The sequence below is a fragment of the Myxine glutinosa genome, chromosome 11 (assembly GCF_964187855.1).
Source record: "Myxine glutinosa chromosome 11, kmMyxGlut1.1, whole genome shotgun sequence".
NCBI lineage: Eukaryota > Metazoa > Chordata > Myxini > Myxiniformes > Myxinidae > Myxine > Myxine glutinosa.
Genome location: NC_136271.1, coordinates 5,986,092 through 6,003,204, shown reverse-complemented (window position 1 = coordinate 6,003,204; position 17,113 = coordinate 5,986,092). Strand labels below are relative to the sequence as shown.

General features: G+C 44.8%; 1 protein-coding gene across 3 annotated transcripts in view; it reads right to left on the bottom strand.

Moving 5' to 3' along the window:
* Positions 1–289: 289 nt before the first annotated feature.
* Positions 290–17,113, bottom strand: part of YTHDC2 (YTH N6-methyladenosine RNA binding protein C2) — a 155,290-nt gene continuing 138,466 nt past the window's right edge. For 2 of the 3 annotated variants that reach the window (XM_078786366.1, XM_078786367.1), the window contains exons 26-31: positions 15,080–15,357; positions 14,746–14,896; positions 13,385–13,837; positions 3,188–3,370; positions 2,412–2,511; positions 290–766 (exon numbers count right to left, since the gene is read on the bottom strand). In XM_078786366.1, coding sequence (XP_078642492.1) covers positions 729–766; positions 2,412–2,511; positions 3,188–3,370; positions 13,385–13,837; positions 14,746–14,896; positions 15,080–15,357 — 1,203 coding nt within the window. In that variant the 3' untranslated portion in view covers positions 290–728. The remainder of the gene's footprint in view (positions 767–2,411; positions 2,512–3,187; positions 3,371–13,384; positions 13,838–14,745; positions 14,897–15,079; positions 15,358–17,113) is intronic. The other variant, XR_013624886.1, reaches the window with a different exon arrangement.

Sequence of the window (17,113 nt, the reverse complement as noted above, 5' to 3'; positions counted from 1 at the left end):
TCTCGGACCCACAAACAAATGAAATAAATGCCACAATAATGAATTTAATGAAATAAAGCACGGCAATAAAATGAATGTTGAGGTAAAATAAATCCTACTTCGAGACCACAAACTGGGGGAAAACGAACTTTAGTCCCTACCTAGTTAACATAGCTCCACCCCCCTATGTGATGAAACATAAACAATCTTCAGCTCCAGTTTCCCTACTTAATACATCGAGATGCCTCCTACGCATGCTATACAATCCTCTACCCCCACACACGTAACAATATATATCAACACATGATGATTGACAACAATGGAGCAGTTCATTTATTAACATGAGATGTGATTATATCACGTGTCATTTACATTTTATGTTGTCATTTACATTGTGTTTCCAGTTTCCATAATAATTTCCAATATGACAGATAGATTGCAAATGTCTCACATCAGAGAATGTGGTTTACACTCTTTGTTGAAAAAAGGACCATAGCACACACGCTTCATCGGGGAAAGAATGCAGACACAGAAAATAACGTGGCACGCTTTTTTTATTTTTTTTTTAAACAGAGAAAATAACGTGGAACATACTTATTTCCTCAAACATCGATGTGGAACACGCTCTTCAACAGAAAAATAATAACTGGGGAAGTCGCTCTTCAATCAAAGGAGAACCCTCCACCTCCACCCTGATCCCGCGCATACGAATGAAAAAGATTAGCAGCAAACAAGAGCCGAACGTTCCTTCAAAGACTCCCAGGATTGTCATTCAATCCAATATTTTCTGCAAAATAAAGACATTCGTCAAAATTACTCAAATCATGATACTGCATTGAAACCGTCCATCCTTAAGTATCACTAAACACGTTTGTATTGTCAGGTTGTAACATCAACATTCACACTCGCGCACCACAATTCCATTCGCATGCGGCCTTGTCGCCAAACGGCGGTTTTGGTTATCACCACATGATCGAACTGCAGACAAGTAAATGAACGGATGATGTAAAAGTGTTTTCATGCGGAGGCGATGCATGATATGCGGCACAGAAGAGGTACGATGTGCAGCAAACCACCAAGATGCGTGAAACGGAATTAACCACAAGATGAACGAGAACGGCACTCGGTCGAGCATAAGAGTTAGGTAACTAAAGAGTTAATGGAACACCTTACCCCAAATAATCATGAGAAACGGTACTTGGGAAGGGTCTTGTAAACTTGCTTTGTATTTCTGAGCACGATCTACATTTCCTACTTGATGCTATTTTGTCTGAATCTAAATATTCCCAACACAGAGATCGTGAGCGACACATTTGATTCGTCAAGATGGTGCAAAATAGTGGAATATTTTGTCCAAGTACTGCTAAACTGAAGGGGTTTGAAAGTACCAAGAAAGCGATTTGTGTTCTCGTGTTCAAGTCTGTAATGCAATTTAAATAAAATAATGATTTTAAAGGTTGTAGAAAAAAAGCAAAAGAAAATCGGCTGGCCTTTTACCCCACCTTATTTAACACGTTACATTCTTTCTTTATGCCTGTTGTTTGTGTCCATTATGACAATGTTAAAATAGTAATTTTACTCTTTGGAATGATTTTCAATTTTGTTTGACAGACAGACAGAGAAACACAGTTACCTGACTCCTCTTTGTGCATGTGCGATCGGGACGAGATTCCAAATAATTTATCAAATGCAGAGCGCAAGTACTGCTAAACTACAGGTTTGTTTTCTGATTCGTGTTCCAATTCACGTTCAAAATATAACATTCCATTTAAATTCAGTAGTTCCTTGATCATAGACCAATGTCTGTAAACAGACAGACAGACAAAGTGAGGGAACTTCTTAACCTCGCTTTTTGCTTCGCACAGTGGGTAATTTTTAAAAAGCCATCTGTTTATTCCCCCTTTTCTTATTAATTTGCAGGAGGTTATGGAGGAGAAAAGTGATTGATTGAGTATGAACTGATAGAGGGATAGTGAGGTCACAACTGTATACAACAAGGGAATGAGCTAAATACAACTAGAACAGCACTCAGTAGAGAGCATACCTCCACCAGATTGAACAGTTTATGTTTTGTATCCACCGATTGGTTGGATCTGGATTCGGACCTGAACCAAAATCGAATCGGCTCGTTCTTGTCACCTATTCAAGTCGTCCAGCAAGTTTAGTCATAACTCGTCCATAATAACTTTTTCTTAATATCATGTTATAAATCGTTTTGGACCCGATATCTCAATTTTGAAGAATCACTTTTGAAATAAAATAATTCGTATCCAGATCCGCATCTTCACTAAACTCGAATCAATTCGTCCTTGGCACACACCCAATCTGTCCGCCACATTTAGTCCGAATCCGTCCACAACGTTTTGAGATATCCTGTTCAAGACAAACACACAGACAGGAGTGAAAACATAATCTCCAGTGTAATTACTTACCTAGTTTTGTGTTAAGAGCAGGTATCATTTCCTGGATCTCCGCTTGTGCAGGTGAAGACCACAGTCTTAGGATCTGCTGTCCGACATGTGATTCAAATTCCTGTGAAAAACACAAATCACCAGAATAGGTATTGCATTTCCAGGTACTCTTCATACAAGTGTGTTCGCTTTACTATTCAGTTAAAACCCAAATACCTGCACCGGTGGGTTTGTAAGCATGTCCCAATCTATAAGCACTGAAGCAGCACCAAGATGTACATTGTTCCATGAAATAGGTAATAATGCAGGATATTTCGGCAGGGAACACCAAACCCAAATAAGCATTATCCTCGGTTCACTAAACGTACAAGTTTGACACGAGTGGTGGTCCAGTAACCAAACACAAGTAAAACATGACACACCTGCTATTTCAATTTTATAACCCCATTTGCAATCCTTTACACCTTTTTTTTCCATTTTATTAACGACATTGCTGCTTTTGCACCGAATAAAATGCAGCCAACTCTTGTTAAGCTCAACAGATACATCCAAAGGCTATTTATTCCGTTTAGCTAAATTATAAGAACTAAATATATAAGAATATTTAGAATATCCTAAAGTGCACATGCCCATAAGCTTACATAAACGGGTTGATTTGTTTGCAGGTGCGACATCATAAAGTTTACGACATCAACGTAAATACAACGATGAAGAAGAAATGCCTTCTGTAAGAGCAAACAATTAAAAAACATTTCAAGACATTGTCTAAGCCTTAAATAATGTCCGGAAGTCGTTACCCATCCATCCGGGCACGTCTGCAGAGTTTTCTCCTCACTCCAAGGATCAGCACGGTACCGGATGTGGGGGAGCGGTACATTCCCATATCTTTGCCACTGTACACGGAATATCCCACTCCGACCTAGCTCCTTCAGTTGAACGTTCTGCTCTGTAGTTATATCTGACAACATCATCGCATAACCCTGGTAAAAACAACGATGGGTGGATTCAATAAAAAGGGTAATAGAACAAATATTTCACCATTTCGATTCAAAAAAATTTTTTTTTTTAAGTACCATAAACCTCATTTGGGCAAAAAAAATCCATCAAGCACGGAAATAAAACAGTGGAGATCAAATTAAATTTCAAGTACAGTAGAGCACCAGGCCCAATCATTGAGAACAACTGAGCAGGACCGACGGACCTACAGGACCGAGCGAGCTGTCTGCTGGATCCTTCCCAAACTATGTGCAGTTTTATGCTCCAAAATAAAGAGAGAGAAAAAAACAAGTCACATCCTGCACAAATAATAATCATATATACAGTCGGACCTCGACATTCGTGGACCTCACGTATTCGCGGTTCATAACATGTGACCTGTTTCCTCATTCGCGCTTCTCATATTCGTGGTTTAAATATATATTTATTTATTTTATATAATTCGTTTTCTACACATCAGGACTGGTCTCTTATCCAGCACCGCTGATATTAATTGAGCCTGGGGATTCTTCCACAGAAACTTGCTCTCTCTTGTGCACAGATTCAACCCATCTCGTCTTCAATTAAGTTACCAATCCTCCCAATCCTGGTACTCTGAATCCTGTGGTGAGGGCAGTTGCTGTAAAACAACTTGCATTCTCCTCCTGGAAGGCAAATTCAACGAAGACAACCTCAGATAATTCCACAAAGCTTGCAAAAAGTGTGTCCCTAAAGACCTCTGAGACACCAAAGACCCTCAAATACCCTGAGGAAGATCCAAAAAGATCCCAAGGACCTCCAAGACCCTGAAGACCAAAAATACCCTCAAAGGCCCTGAAGAACCAGAGGACCAAAAGACCCAGATGACCCAAAATATCCCAAAGACCCAAAAAACCCCAAAATTCTTAAGGATTCTCTTAAATAATCCACCTTGTTTGAAATTCCAACTTCTTTCCTGGAAGTCCTGGCAGTGTCCATATGTTTATACCTCTCCCACCCCCCCCCCCCCTTCACATGCCTCCCCCCCAAAGCCCTCTCCCTCCCACAGATCTCTCGATGTGTCTCCATGTCTCTCGGTCCCTGCTCTCAAATGTTGTGTTTGTGTCCTTCCCCCTCTCTCCCCATCTTGTCTACCGCTCCCGATGTTATTTGTTTTATGTGTCTGTTTGTCTTTCTGTGTGATTAATGTTCGCTCTTTCACGAGCCTCGATCTTGTATACAAAAAAAAAAAAAAAAAAAAAAAAGGACCTTCAAGACCCAAAATACCACAAAGACCGAAAACACACCGACGACCCTTAAAGATCCACAGGACCCAAAAGACCCTGAAGACCAAAAAGACCCTGAGAGCCCAAAAGACCCTTTAAATTATTAAAGACCCAGAGGACCCAAAAGCACGGAGAGGGCAGAGGGCGATAGACCAGAAATGAGGCGGAAGAAGACAGACCACCGACCTGTCGGCGATGGTGAGGTGATAGGCCCATAGACTCAGCTTCATCGTGAGAGATTCCAATGATGTTGAAGGCATTGGCTTCCACAGCATGAAGCTGAGCAAAATGTGAGGCAGGGGAGCCAGCCCCAGATGGGAGAGCAGTACTCCATCAAGTTGCGGATGAAAGCTTTGTATGTGGATAGGAGCTCAGGTGTGCCAAGGAAGGACTTTGCACGACAGAGAATGCTAAGTCAGCATCCGGCTTTGGAGGCCAACTTTGAAATATGGCTTTCCCAAGAGAGATCATGGTTGAAAGCGAGACCGAAGAGTTTGAGTGACTGAACCTCTTCGAGAGGGTCGTTGGCAAAGTAGATGGGAGGATTTGCCCTACGAGAGAGAGAGAGAGAAAGAGAAAGTGTGTGTGTGTGGGATTTCTCAGTGATGAAAGACATAATTATTCCAAGTGTTTGACCAGATTGTCATTTTGTCAAGGTCGGAGGAGAGCAAAGAGGCCACTCACTACCTGTTGTCTGAAGGATGACGGGGCAGAGAGTGGAGTCGTCAGCAAAGAGATAAAAGGATTTTCCAGAGAGTCAGAGACATCATTGATGAATATTGGAAATAGCATGGGGCCGAGAACACTGCCTTGGGGGTACTGCAGCCTTGACAGGGAGAGGAGAATAAAGAGTTCCGTTGAGAGCCACACATGGTCTATTGCAGTGGAGGAAGTCAGAAATCCAAAAGTGGAGTTGGCCTTGGATTCCATAGGCAGACAGTTTGGAGAGAAAGGCAGAATGCCATACTATGTCGAATGGTCAAGATATGCCTAAAGAGACTACCTTGATCTCATGTCTGATATTGAAGGCCTTCATCCATTATTGGGAGAGTAGAAGCAGCATGTCCAAGGTAGAGTGACCAGGTCTGAATCCGAATTGACGATCCAAGATGAGGTTGTTGGAGAAAAGGAATGATTTTATGTCAACTGCGACGATGGATTCCATGACTTTGCTAATCGGTCTGTAGTTGAGGGGATCAGTTTTTGCACATTTTTAACGTAATGCTGTGATGTTGTGGGATTTACAAGCATATGAAAGACGACCTATGGTAAATTACAAGGTGAAAAGGGAAGAGAGAGGAAGTACAAGAGCAGCAGAGCAGGTTTTCAAGGACACATGACCTGATGCCTTCCGGTAAAGTTGCAGAGTCAGAGTCGAGGGTTGCTAGAAACTTTTCCACCTTCTCAGGAGCAAAACACACAGAATCCAGGAGCAGTTGGGTATGACTGGGAAGGGTGGGTACAGACAGAGAGACAGAGAGAGACAGAGAGACAGAGAGAGAGAGAGAGACAGAGAGAGAGAGAGAGAGAGAGACAGAGAGAGAGAGAGAGACAGAGAGAGAGAGAGAGAGAGAGACAGAGAGAGAGAGAGAGACAGAGAGAGAGAGAGAAACAGAGAGAGAGAGAGAGAAACAGAGAGAGAGAGAGAGAGAGAGAGAGAGAGAGAGAGAGAGACAGAGAGAGAGAGAGAGAGAGACAGAGAGAGAGAGAGAGAGAGACAGAGAGAGAGAGAGAGAGAGAGAGAAACAGAGAGAGAGAAACAGAGAGAGAGAGAGAGAGAGACAGAGAGAGAGACAGAGACAGAGACAGAGAGAGAGAGAGAGAGAGAGAGAGACAGAGACAGAGACAGAGAGAGAGAGAGAGAGAGAGAGAGAGAGAGAGCGACATAAGATTTTGAAGCAAACATAGAATTGAGGCATTCGGCCTTCTCATGAGTGGAGCCAGCTGTAGTGCCGAGTGGAGCCAGCTGTGGTGCCGAGTGGAGCGAGCTGTGGTGCCGAGTGGAGCCAGCCGTGGTGCCGAGTGGAGCCAGCTGTGGTGTCGAGTGGAGCCAGCCGTGGTGTCGAGTGGAGCCAGCTGTGGTGCCGAGTGGAGCCAGCTGTGGTGCCGAGTGGAGCCAGCTGTAGTGCCGAGTGGAGCCAGGTGTAGTGCCGAGTGGAGCCAGCTGTAGTGCCGAGTGAACCCAGCTGTGGTGCCGAGTGGACCCAGCTGTGGTGCCGAGTGGACCCAGCTGTGGTGCCGAGTGGAGCCAGCTGTGGTGCCGAGTGGAGCCAGCTGTGGTGCCGAGTGGAGCCAGCTGTAGTGCCGAGTGGAGCCAGCTGTGGTGCCGAGTGGAGCCAGCTGTGGTGCCGAGTGGAGCCAGCTGTGGTGCCGTTTGTGGTGAGGGAAGGGATGGAGGGTGAGCATACACCAGAGACAGACTTGACAAGGCGCCACCAAGTTTCGAAGGAGGGAGACAAGTTTGAAATCTCATTCTTAAGATTGGACAGATGTTGTTTTCAAGATGGACAGATGGTTCTCCTGAGAGTAGAAACACACTTGATGTGGGATTTGTGGAATGATATGAAGTTGCTTTTGGTTGGATTTGCCTTCCAACAGGAGAATGCAAGTTGTTTTAAAGCAACTGCCTTACCACATGATTGAGCGTAACAAGAGTGGGGGGATGAGTAAGATAATTGAAGACTATATGGAATGAATCTGTGCATAAGAGAGAGCAGCTTTCTGTGGAAGAATTCCCAGGCTAAATTATTATCAGGGGTGATACATAAAGGAGACGTCTTGAAGCATGATGGCTGCCTGCAGACCCTGGCAGTTTGCCTGAGTGAACTGACAGACCCGCCGGTGCTGAGCCTGTTCTCTGAGAATGGCAAGAGATGTTGACCTTCATAAGAACATGATCAGGTGAGTCAATTGGGGTACAGGTCGAGCAAGATACAATGGCGGGGAAGGGAAATTGGTCATCACGAAATCCAGAAGGGAAGATTTGCTATTGGGAGAGATCCGGGTGGAAAAATTCACGGATTGAGTCAGTCCCATGGAGTCACAGAAGTCCTTTGCAGAAGTGCTATGGCTAGTGACAGAGGTATCAATACCCAGCCAATTAGCATGAGGACAATTTAAGTCACCACATATGAAGAAGAGAGTGTTGGGATGAGTGGATAAAAGTTGGTCCATGTCATCTGAGAGAGTTGTAGATGGAGTTCTCACTATTGGGAGGACGGTACAACACACAGATAAACATGAAGTGGGAGTGGAGGGGAAGTCGCAGCCAAAGGTATTCTTGGGGTTAGGTATGTGTAAGAGCAGTACATGGAGAATTAGAAATTATGTTTTTATGTACAGCGCAACTCCGCTGCCAGGACGGGGTTCAAGCTGATCAAACCGGAGACAACAGCCAGGGAGAGACACAAATGAGTCAGGGACATACTGTGGCAGGAAGGATTCTGTAAACATACGATGTCCGGATTATCGGCAGCGTCTGGGATTGAGGGATGACAGGTTGGAACGGAGGCCCTGGATGTTTGAGGTCCACACAATTAGGGACAGGGGTAGAGGAGCTGCTGTTAGGACGTAGGGATGTGGAGATGACCAAGGGAGATGGTGCAGGGTGGGGGTAAGTCATAGGGGTGTAGAGAGGGGGGGAGGCCAGGAGGAGTAGGGGCAAAGCTGGGATGGGGAGAACGTGAGAGGGGGCAGGACGAGGTGGGAAATGAGAGGGGACAGGATGAGGAGGCAGCAGACGAGGGGGATGGTATAGACATGGAAGAGGGGTTTGACACCATGAATGGACGTGAAGGGGAAATTTTTGTCGTGTTAAAACAGCCTTTACAAAATTGACGCCTTAGGATTCTGAGACCAGATAATCTGTAATAGACTTCCTGGGTGGAGAGGTGGTGCGAATGTTTTTGGTTGAAGGCAGAGAGAAAAATTTGGCTGTAAGCAAAAGAGGAGGTTTGATGAACGATGTGTTTAGTAGTTGAGGCAGTTTTGGGAAACAAGTCTCGTCAAGGAGAAAAGAAAGAGCTTTGATGAAGAAGAAGAATTGATAGATTAACTTAAACTTTTCCCATCACTGGGGATGCATACTTTTGCTAGTATAGTTGGACCCCGCTATTCGCGGATCCCGTGAATAGCTGATTCCGCGTATGATAAAATGTGACATGTTTCTCTATTCATGGAAAAGTGTTCCGCAAAATCGCAGGGTTTTTTCCCCTATTCATGGCCATGTTCCGCGAATTCACAGTTTTTCAGGGGCACAAAAAAAAAAAATTCACGAGCAGCTAGCTTGACACATTTATAAAACCCATCTTTCACCAGTCATGCATAAAGCAGCTGGACATACATACGCAAAAAACCATCTTGTACGAGCCGCAAGATTGACCTGCTTAAGCATTCAATGCTGTGTGATTTGCGTTTTCATGGCTTTTTCAGGCGCAGATTTTAGCCGCACTATAAGCGAGCTTCGCGGGATATCCCACCAGATGTGTAAACAAGTTAACTCCATGAATTATAGAATGCAAACGCTTCATTAAATTGATTACAATTTGCAATTTACGCTAAAGCTTCATCAGAGATCTTACACAATGAAAACGTTTCGGGGGATGTTCCATCAGCGACTAAAACATGTCAACCCCGCAAGTTATAGAAAGCAAATCCTTCATTAAATCTGTTATTGAAATTAGCATCGGCTCAATACGGCATCATCCGATAACATCCCCCACAAACAACAGGCAGTGCACCTCCCGCAACTACCCACAATGCTTGCAATCCTACATATACAGACTGTGCCCTCGATCTCGATCATTGTTCTCGCCCCGTTGCTTTGACCTGTGTTTTTGACTTGTTCTGCTTATCGTTCTATCAAAGCTCCCAAGCGCAAGACCAGTGCCGGAGATGCGTCAACTACCAAGAAGCAGAAGAAAGTCATGAGCCTCAGCAACAAATTGGAACTGCTCGACCGGCTTTCGAGAGGAGAGAGTGGGGCCTCTGTGGGCAGGCTCTATGGCATCAACGAATCCACCGTTCGCTACATACGGAAGAATAAGAAGGCGATTCGTGACAGTATTTCAGCGAGTGCTATATCGAGTACGAATGAGGTCAACCATGTCTGGGATGTCCACATAGAAAGGATGGAGAAGGCTCTCAGCATATGGATCGAGGACAACGTGCAGAAAAGTATGCCTTTGAGTGGACCTCTCATTCGCGAAAAGGCCAAACAAATTTACGATCATCTGTCTGGCGCTGGTGGTGCCAGCACGAGTGATGCGTGTTCCTGGGAGGGTTAAGCAGTGATGATGGAGTGACTTCATTCACTGCAAGCAAGGGATGGTTCCATCGTTTCAAAGAGCGGTACTGTCTCAAAAATGTGAAGCTCTCAGGAGAGCGTGCCTCCGCGGCCTACGAGGCGGGAAAATCGGTAAATCGGTTCAACTCGCGAGGCTGATCAAAGAGAAGGGATACCTCACAGAGCAGGTGTTCAACGCTGACGAGACTGGCCTCTTCTGGAAACGGATGCCCACGAGAACTTTCATCTCAAAGCGCGAGGAGACAGCATCGGGATTCAAGGCTGCCAAGGACAGGGTATCTCTTCTCCTCTGTGCAAACGCAAAAGGGGACTTCATGCTGAAACCCATCATGTTGTACCGTTCCCTGAACCCACGTGCTCTAAAGGGCAAGAACAAGCAAACTTTGCCCATGTTTTGGAAGGCCAATAGGAAAGCCTGGGTGATGGCAGCAATCTTCCTGGACTGGTTCCATAATTGTTTCGACCCTCAGGTGGAGAGGTACATGGTGGAAAAAAACCTTGCATTCAAAGTTCTCTTGCTCCTTGACAAGGCTCCTGGCCACACCACAAACTTGGATGTGGCTCACCCGAACATGGAGGTGATCTTCCTGCCGCCCACAATCACCTCCCTCATCCAACCACTCGGTCAAGGTGTGATTTCAACGTTTACAACGTATTACACCCGGCGCACCTTTCACCGCATTTTGGATGCGATGGAGGGCTCACCCAGGGCTCACCATCGGGCAGTGTTGGAAGGATTTCAACATTGCCCACTGCATCGGTGACATCAAGGAGTCGCTGGATGAGGTGAGAGCCTCCACCATCAATGCGTGCTGGCACAACCTGTGGCCACAGGCAATCAGAAACTTTACTGGCTTTCCCGATAACACGGAGGAGAGGCATGTGATTGTAGGGTTGGCACGGCAGTTGGGAGGGGAAGGATTTGATGACATGCAGCCTGAGGAGTTGGAGGATCTCATTGCCTCACATGGCGACAACCTCACCGAGGAGGAGTTGGAGGCCATTCTAACGGTTTCCAAGGAGGAGGAGATGGGCAGTGATAAGGAAGAGGTTACGAGGTCTAACCTCACAGTCCAGTTCCTGGGCGAGTTGCTGCATGGCATGCGGGCACTTGACGACAAGTTGGAAGATGCTGACCCAGTCATAGAGAGGTACCTTAAGTTCAAGAGGGGTTTGGATGATTTGCTTCTCCCTTACAAAGAGCTGCATCGAAACCTGTGGCGATCTGCCGGGCAGCTCTCCATTACCCATCTCTTCAGCACTGCTCCCTCCACCTCAACACCACCAGCACCCTCTCAGTGTCCTCACAAGCGTCCTCACCAACACCCTCACCTGCTCCCTCTCCTGCCTCTCCCTCATCGCATGACATTGCAGGACTATCATTTGGGTCATGCTCAGAGTTCGAGGAATTCATGGGATTTTAATTCATCACCATCATCACCATCATTTGAAAGTTGCGTGTTTGTAAAATAAAAAATTTAAACGGTACATGATGGTGTTGTGTTTTTATTAATTTCACGGTACGGTGTGGTTAAGCACTTTTAATAAAGTGTAAGTGCATTCTTTCAATAAATTGTAAATGGTACCTGGTGTTGTGTTTTTGTTTTTTTTCACGGTACGGTATGGTTAAGCACTTTAAATAAACTGTAAGCGCATTCCTTCAATAAATTGGAAATGGTACCTGGTGTTGTCGCTTTTTTTTTTTTTGTAAGCATTTTTAATGAAACTGTAAGCATGTGCATTTGCGGTCGAAAACATTTGAAACTTAAAAAAAAAATTCCTCTATGAATCAGGAACCGCCGGGAACCGATAACGTATCCCCCTTTTCCCCATTGAAACAATGCCGCAGCATACATTCACGGGTTTTTCATCGACCTTTGCGGATTTTGTCATCGACATTCTCTGGATTTGCCACAACATTCGTGGATTTTGCCTCACCATTCGCGGTTTGGTCCTCTCTATTCGCGGATTTTCATGACTCTATCCCCCCTTTTTTCATTGAAACAATGCCCTGCTATTCGCGGGTTTCGCTATTCGCAGGTTTCGCTATTCGCGGGTTTCGCTATTCGCGGGTTTCGCTATTCGCGGATTTTCCAGGAACGATGACGAACCTATCTGAACGATTTTCCAGGCAATAGCAGGGTCTGACTGTATATAAACAATTTGGACTGGCTTCTGCAACCATAAATTCCAAATGATTGCAACACCATGTACAAGAGAAAGATCAGAATACATTCTCAACACAGAAATTTCAATCCCCATTTTCAGTTCAATTCACGTTGACAATATAAGCAAGAGCACCTCATCCATTTCAATAAGTCTACAGGAAAAATGCAAATGCAATGGTTATTAGGAAAAAATAAATAAACTTTCACGATCTCAGAAGGACAACCCATTTCAAGCGAGCGAGTACCGAATTCGAAAAAAAAAAAAAAGGTAGAAAGAACATCTCTGTACATAATACATCTCGGGAAGTTCAGGTTCAGGTACAGCACCATATTTACCCTCGCTAGAGGAGAGGGTATTACATTTGAGTCAGTTTGTTTCATATTGTGGAGTGTCATGAAAAAGCAAAACAATTCTCAGCTCTTCCTCCCCGGCGCCGCTGGAGAATGAAGAAAAAATAGGGGCAATGCCCCTGGGCTCACCTAGAAAAACCAGGGAACCACTGGTCGGTGTGGATGACCCACAAAATACCGAACGAAGAAGACGATAAATAGCTATGTTGTTGGGCAAACCACTGATTAGGTCATCTCATCTCGATGGGTCATAATGTCCGGATGTCTGTTCGTCCTTCTGTCCGTTAACCTTTTGCTATTTTTCTACGCCTCCCTTATCACCCGGCTGATTGTTCTGAATGAAACCTGGCACATGAATACAAGACAGTAGCCCGCACAATTGCTCTGGCTTCGATTTTTTCCATTTCAGATCATGAGGTTCCTGGGAGGGTTAAGCACCAAACTTCGGATCCCTACTCGTCCCATATTTACTAGCCAATTGCTCTGAAACCCGATACAGCCCTTCTACTCGATGGTCCACAGGATCACTCGGTAATAGATTTTTCGATTTTGGGTCAGAGGGCTACCCAGGGCATCAGGGGACTCCCGCGGGTTCCCCCAAATTAGCAGAGGACTGAACTACAACTTTAAGAGATGACCGTCAGCCCACTCGGGCCTATCTTTTATGCCTTGAACAAACTTTAGTACATCAAGGGTGATGAAGGTTGTGGTCAAGTTTCATCTAAATCATGTGTGTTGTTTTGGATAAGAAGATCTGAGTGTTTACATATTGCCTGGATGATTGACAGACACCAAGCAATGCTAATACCTTCCCTGAAATAAAAGCTAAAAGTTCCAGGTGAGATAAAAAATGCTTTAACGGTAAATGAGGGAAAAATTGGGGAAGGATAATTGTTGGTACTTTAAAACTGCCACAATATCATACACTACCTGGAAATTCCCTGAGCCATGGACAGTGAAGATCAGGTAGATACAAGATGCCTGTCTGAAAGCCTTGCTGAGTTTTTGCTCATTGGAAGCCGATGTTGACCAGATGCCTTTTAGCCTCGAAACCTCCAGGTATTTGTGATTAGAACATTTCATCAAGAAATAGCATGGAGTCCCTGGCATATGAGCTAGGCCAGGTGGTGGTTGATGTATTGAAGAAGACGATGAAGGAAGCACCACATCAGGAGCAATGCACATCGTGGAGCTTTGCCAACTGTTTGTAGTCATGGTAGTTGTTGTTTTAGCTGCGAAGCTATCCATTTCTGGAGCAGCCAACGGTAACTTCTGGTTAAGGGGGCGCTTGCAGTTATCAGGTGGTGGAGCAGTATTGGTGTATGCCAATTTGTACTTGAAAGTTGGCGGAACAGCAGCAGATTGGGGATATCTTGCAGATACCTACGCATGCACAAACATTCAAGCACACAATTTTAAGCATATGGATGTTTCAACCTCAGCATAAGAATGATTAAATGTTGTCACAACATAATGGATGACAGAAAAAGGCAGGCATGGTTCAACGAAAACAGTATATTTCTTAGGACAATACTTCGGGGAGACAAGAGGACAGCACGAGGAAGCATTGCGGTTGGAAGAGTGATCCACAGAGGATGCAAGGGTATTTATATTTTCTTGTAATGAGGGATGGTTAAGAGGATGTATTTGAGGGATGGAAGTGAGTAGCAGCAAGAGAGTAGAATTTTGTGTGGACAGTAGTGGCAGTCCATGCCTGGTGTTGGCTTAGCGGTTAGGGTGCCGGCTTGGGATCCTAGGATCCTGGGTTCGAATCCCGGTAAATCGCTGAATTAACGCCAGGGGGGTTGACTCAGCCTGTCATCCTTCCGAGGTCGGCAAATTGAGTACCAGCTTGCTGGGATGAATGATCCCGGTGTGTACCCCGGTTTAGAATAGGTACACCGTATCCCTGCGCATCGTAAGAGGTGACTAAGGGTTGGCGTCAGGAAGGGCATCCGGCCATAAAAACATTGCCTCAAACAGGGAACCATGATTGTCATGGGGCCTGCAAGGCTAACCCCCGCTCTAGCGGGGAAAATGGCCTTAAAAACGATCATTCATTCAGTAGTGGCAGCCCATGCGTCTCACTGGAATGCAAGAATAAGTAATAGAAAAGTGGAGCCATGATGATGGACATGACTTCGAGATAAAGGACACAATGTTACAATTATTTAACAAACAGAAACAACATTTGGACACAATTTACCAAATCGAAAGAACTTTTGAACACTGGACTACATTCCTATGACAAAGCAACCAATGAACCAACAGAATACAACGATAAATTACACCTTATTAATAAAGGTTGAAGTGGTATTGACGGGGGAAGTGCTCTTTCCCCCTTGGTCTGGCATGCTTGCAGAAAGTGATGCAAACCTTCGGTCATCTCCTTTTCTCCACCAATCTGTCCTGTCAGCTAGTTTCTGCTTGGACCCTGAAAATCTGCAATAAAGAAGGGGGCAATGGGAAAGCAGTCAGCAATGTACCCTCCATATTACTTGTACACTTTCAATTTTCTCTCTGCTGGCAGAATATAATTGGTGACAAATAGGACGGCGGAGTTAGGGTTATCTTTGTAGATCCCCCTGTACACACAACACCTTCAGGAAACATCATAGGCCATACCTCTCAGTGGAAGCCTTATCTGGCACCTCAACCTGGGCTTTACGAGCCCATGCAGACCGACCCTGTGCAGGCAGGTCTTCACAAACGGTTGGCCGTGGCCTTTGCCCAATGCCAATTGGCTGAGTCAACCCCATTGCTTCCTCCTGGTTTGTGAGAGCATTGACAACCGCTCGCATCGTAGCTTCATCAGCTGCAGACAAAGGCTTGGCAGGTGAACGCATGTGGCGTAGAAACAGCACATTCCACTTCATTCGTAACTGTAGCAGCAAGGAAGCTTCCTGTAGGTGGACCGAGATGTGAAACAAACAGGAAACAAGCGTTACGCCTAGGTCCCCCGTCGGGGAAGTGATGTGAGTTGACAAAGTGGAAGACGCAGAAAACATGGTATGATATGATATTTCGCTCACAAGGTTCAGACATACATGGAGGCGGCCATCTTGGATTTTGACGTGGCGACCCAATTTTCAATAGCGTTCTTCCTTATGCTTAGATACACCCACACACCAGATTAGAAGTTGGTACTTCGCTTATTTTTCAAGATATTCCGCTCACAAGGTTCAGACATACACGGCGGCGGCCATCTTGGATTTTGACGTGGCGACCCAATTTTCAATAGCGTTCTTCATTATGCCTAGATACACCGACACACCAGATTAGAAGTTGGTACTTCGCTTATTTTTCAAGATATTCCGCTCACATGGTTCAGACATACATGGCATCAGACATACATGGTGGTGGCCATCTTGGATTTTGACGTGGGTTGCACCCACACACCAAATTTGAATGTGGTCCTTCGCTTACGCACGCCCGCACGTACACACGCACGTACGCACGCCCTCACGCACCGACGGACGGACACACGGACGGAGGGGAAAACCATAGTCCCCCTTTCGCTCCGCGGTGCGACGGGGGACAATAAGGGAAGAAGCAAATGCCATCTAGGTAAAAGTGGTTTACATTTGTTAACGTTGATGTTTACCTCTACTCTTCATTCAAAAAAATTCACATAAATATTCCCAAATAAGTTAAGAAATGGATGAATATACATTCCCCAAAGACAAGAACAACAATTTCTTTTTTTGGTTTCTATAAATATATCAAAATGTCATTTTCAAACTTCAACGTGTTGTGCTATCCACCCAGTTCTCATTAACACATTGTTTACTTCATTAATTAGGTTAGAATACCTATTATTATTCCTAGATTTTTTTATTACTAGTATACCCACTCACTACGGAAGCGGTAGGAAGGGTCATTCCTCTTTGGGGTATATAGATTAGAGTCGATCTATGGTCGGGTCTCAAGAACATTGGGTGTGTGTTCATTTACCAAGTTTCTTGTGGAGAGATCGCCAAGTGGTTTAAGCATTCGAGCAAACACTCCATTCAAAACCGGTAAGGAACGGCTGGCTTGGCAAGCGCTGGCTAGCTGCTTGGCAAATGAACACAACCAGGGCTTCCTCCTTTTCAGTTTTGTGTTAAACAGCAGGAGCAAGTTTCAAAAGGCCGTCATGAAAAACGTCCCATTAGTGCCAGGAAGTGTCATGTTATTAACCCATCTCTTGGGAGGTATATAGAGTACCGTAGATCTTCGCTCAGTTCTGGAAGTAAAATTTACCTCACGGATGTCAGGATTCCTCCATTTTCTTTATTTAGTGTTATAAAGAGCATTAGCGACTGTTTAAAAAGCTAATCATGTGTGTTTGTGGTTTATAATATTTTTACTTCTGGTAGAGGTTGTTGGACCGTTGCTCCCACGGAAACGCCATGATAAGGTATTTATAAACGTTGACTCGACGTTTGTTCAAGGAAAAACACCTTGGGGAGGTGGGATATTAATAGTATTAATATTGTTTTGTAATAACATTAATATTATGCTATTATCATTAGTTTTGTTATTCGAAGCGGCCTTGGAAAAACGCCACGATAAAGCTAACTTAATATGGATATACACCTCAACATGCAACCCCATTGACGGCAATGGCAGGGAAAACCCACTTGGGGGAGAAAACCCCCTTGGGAAGGGGGGCAAATG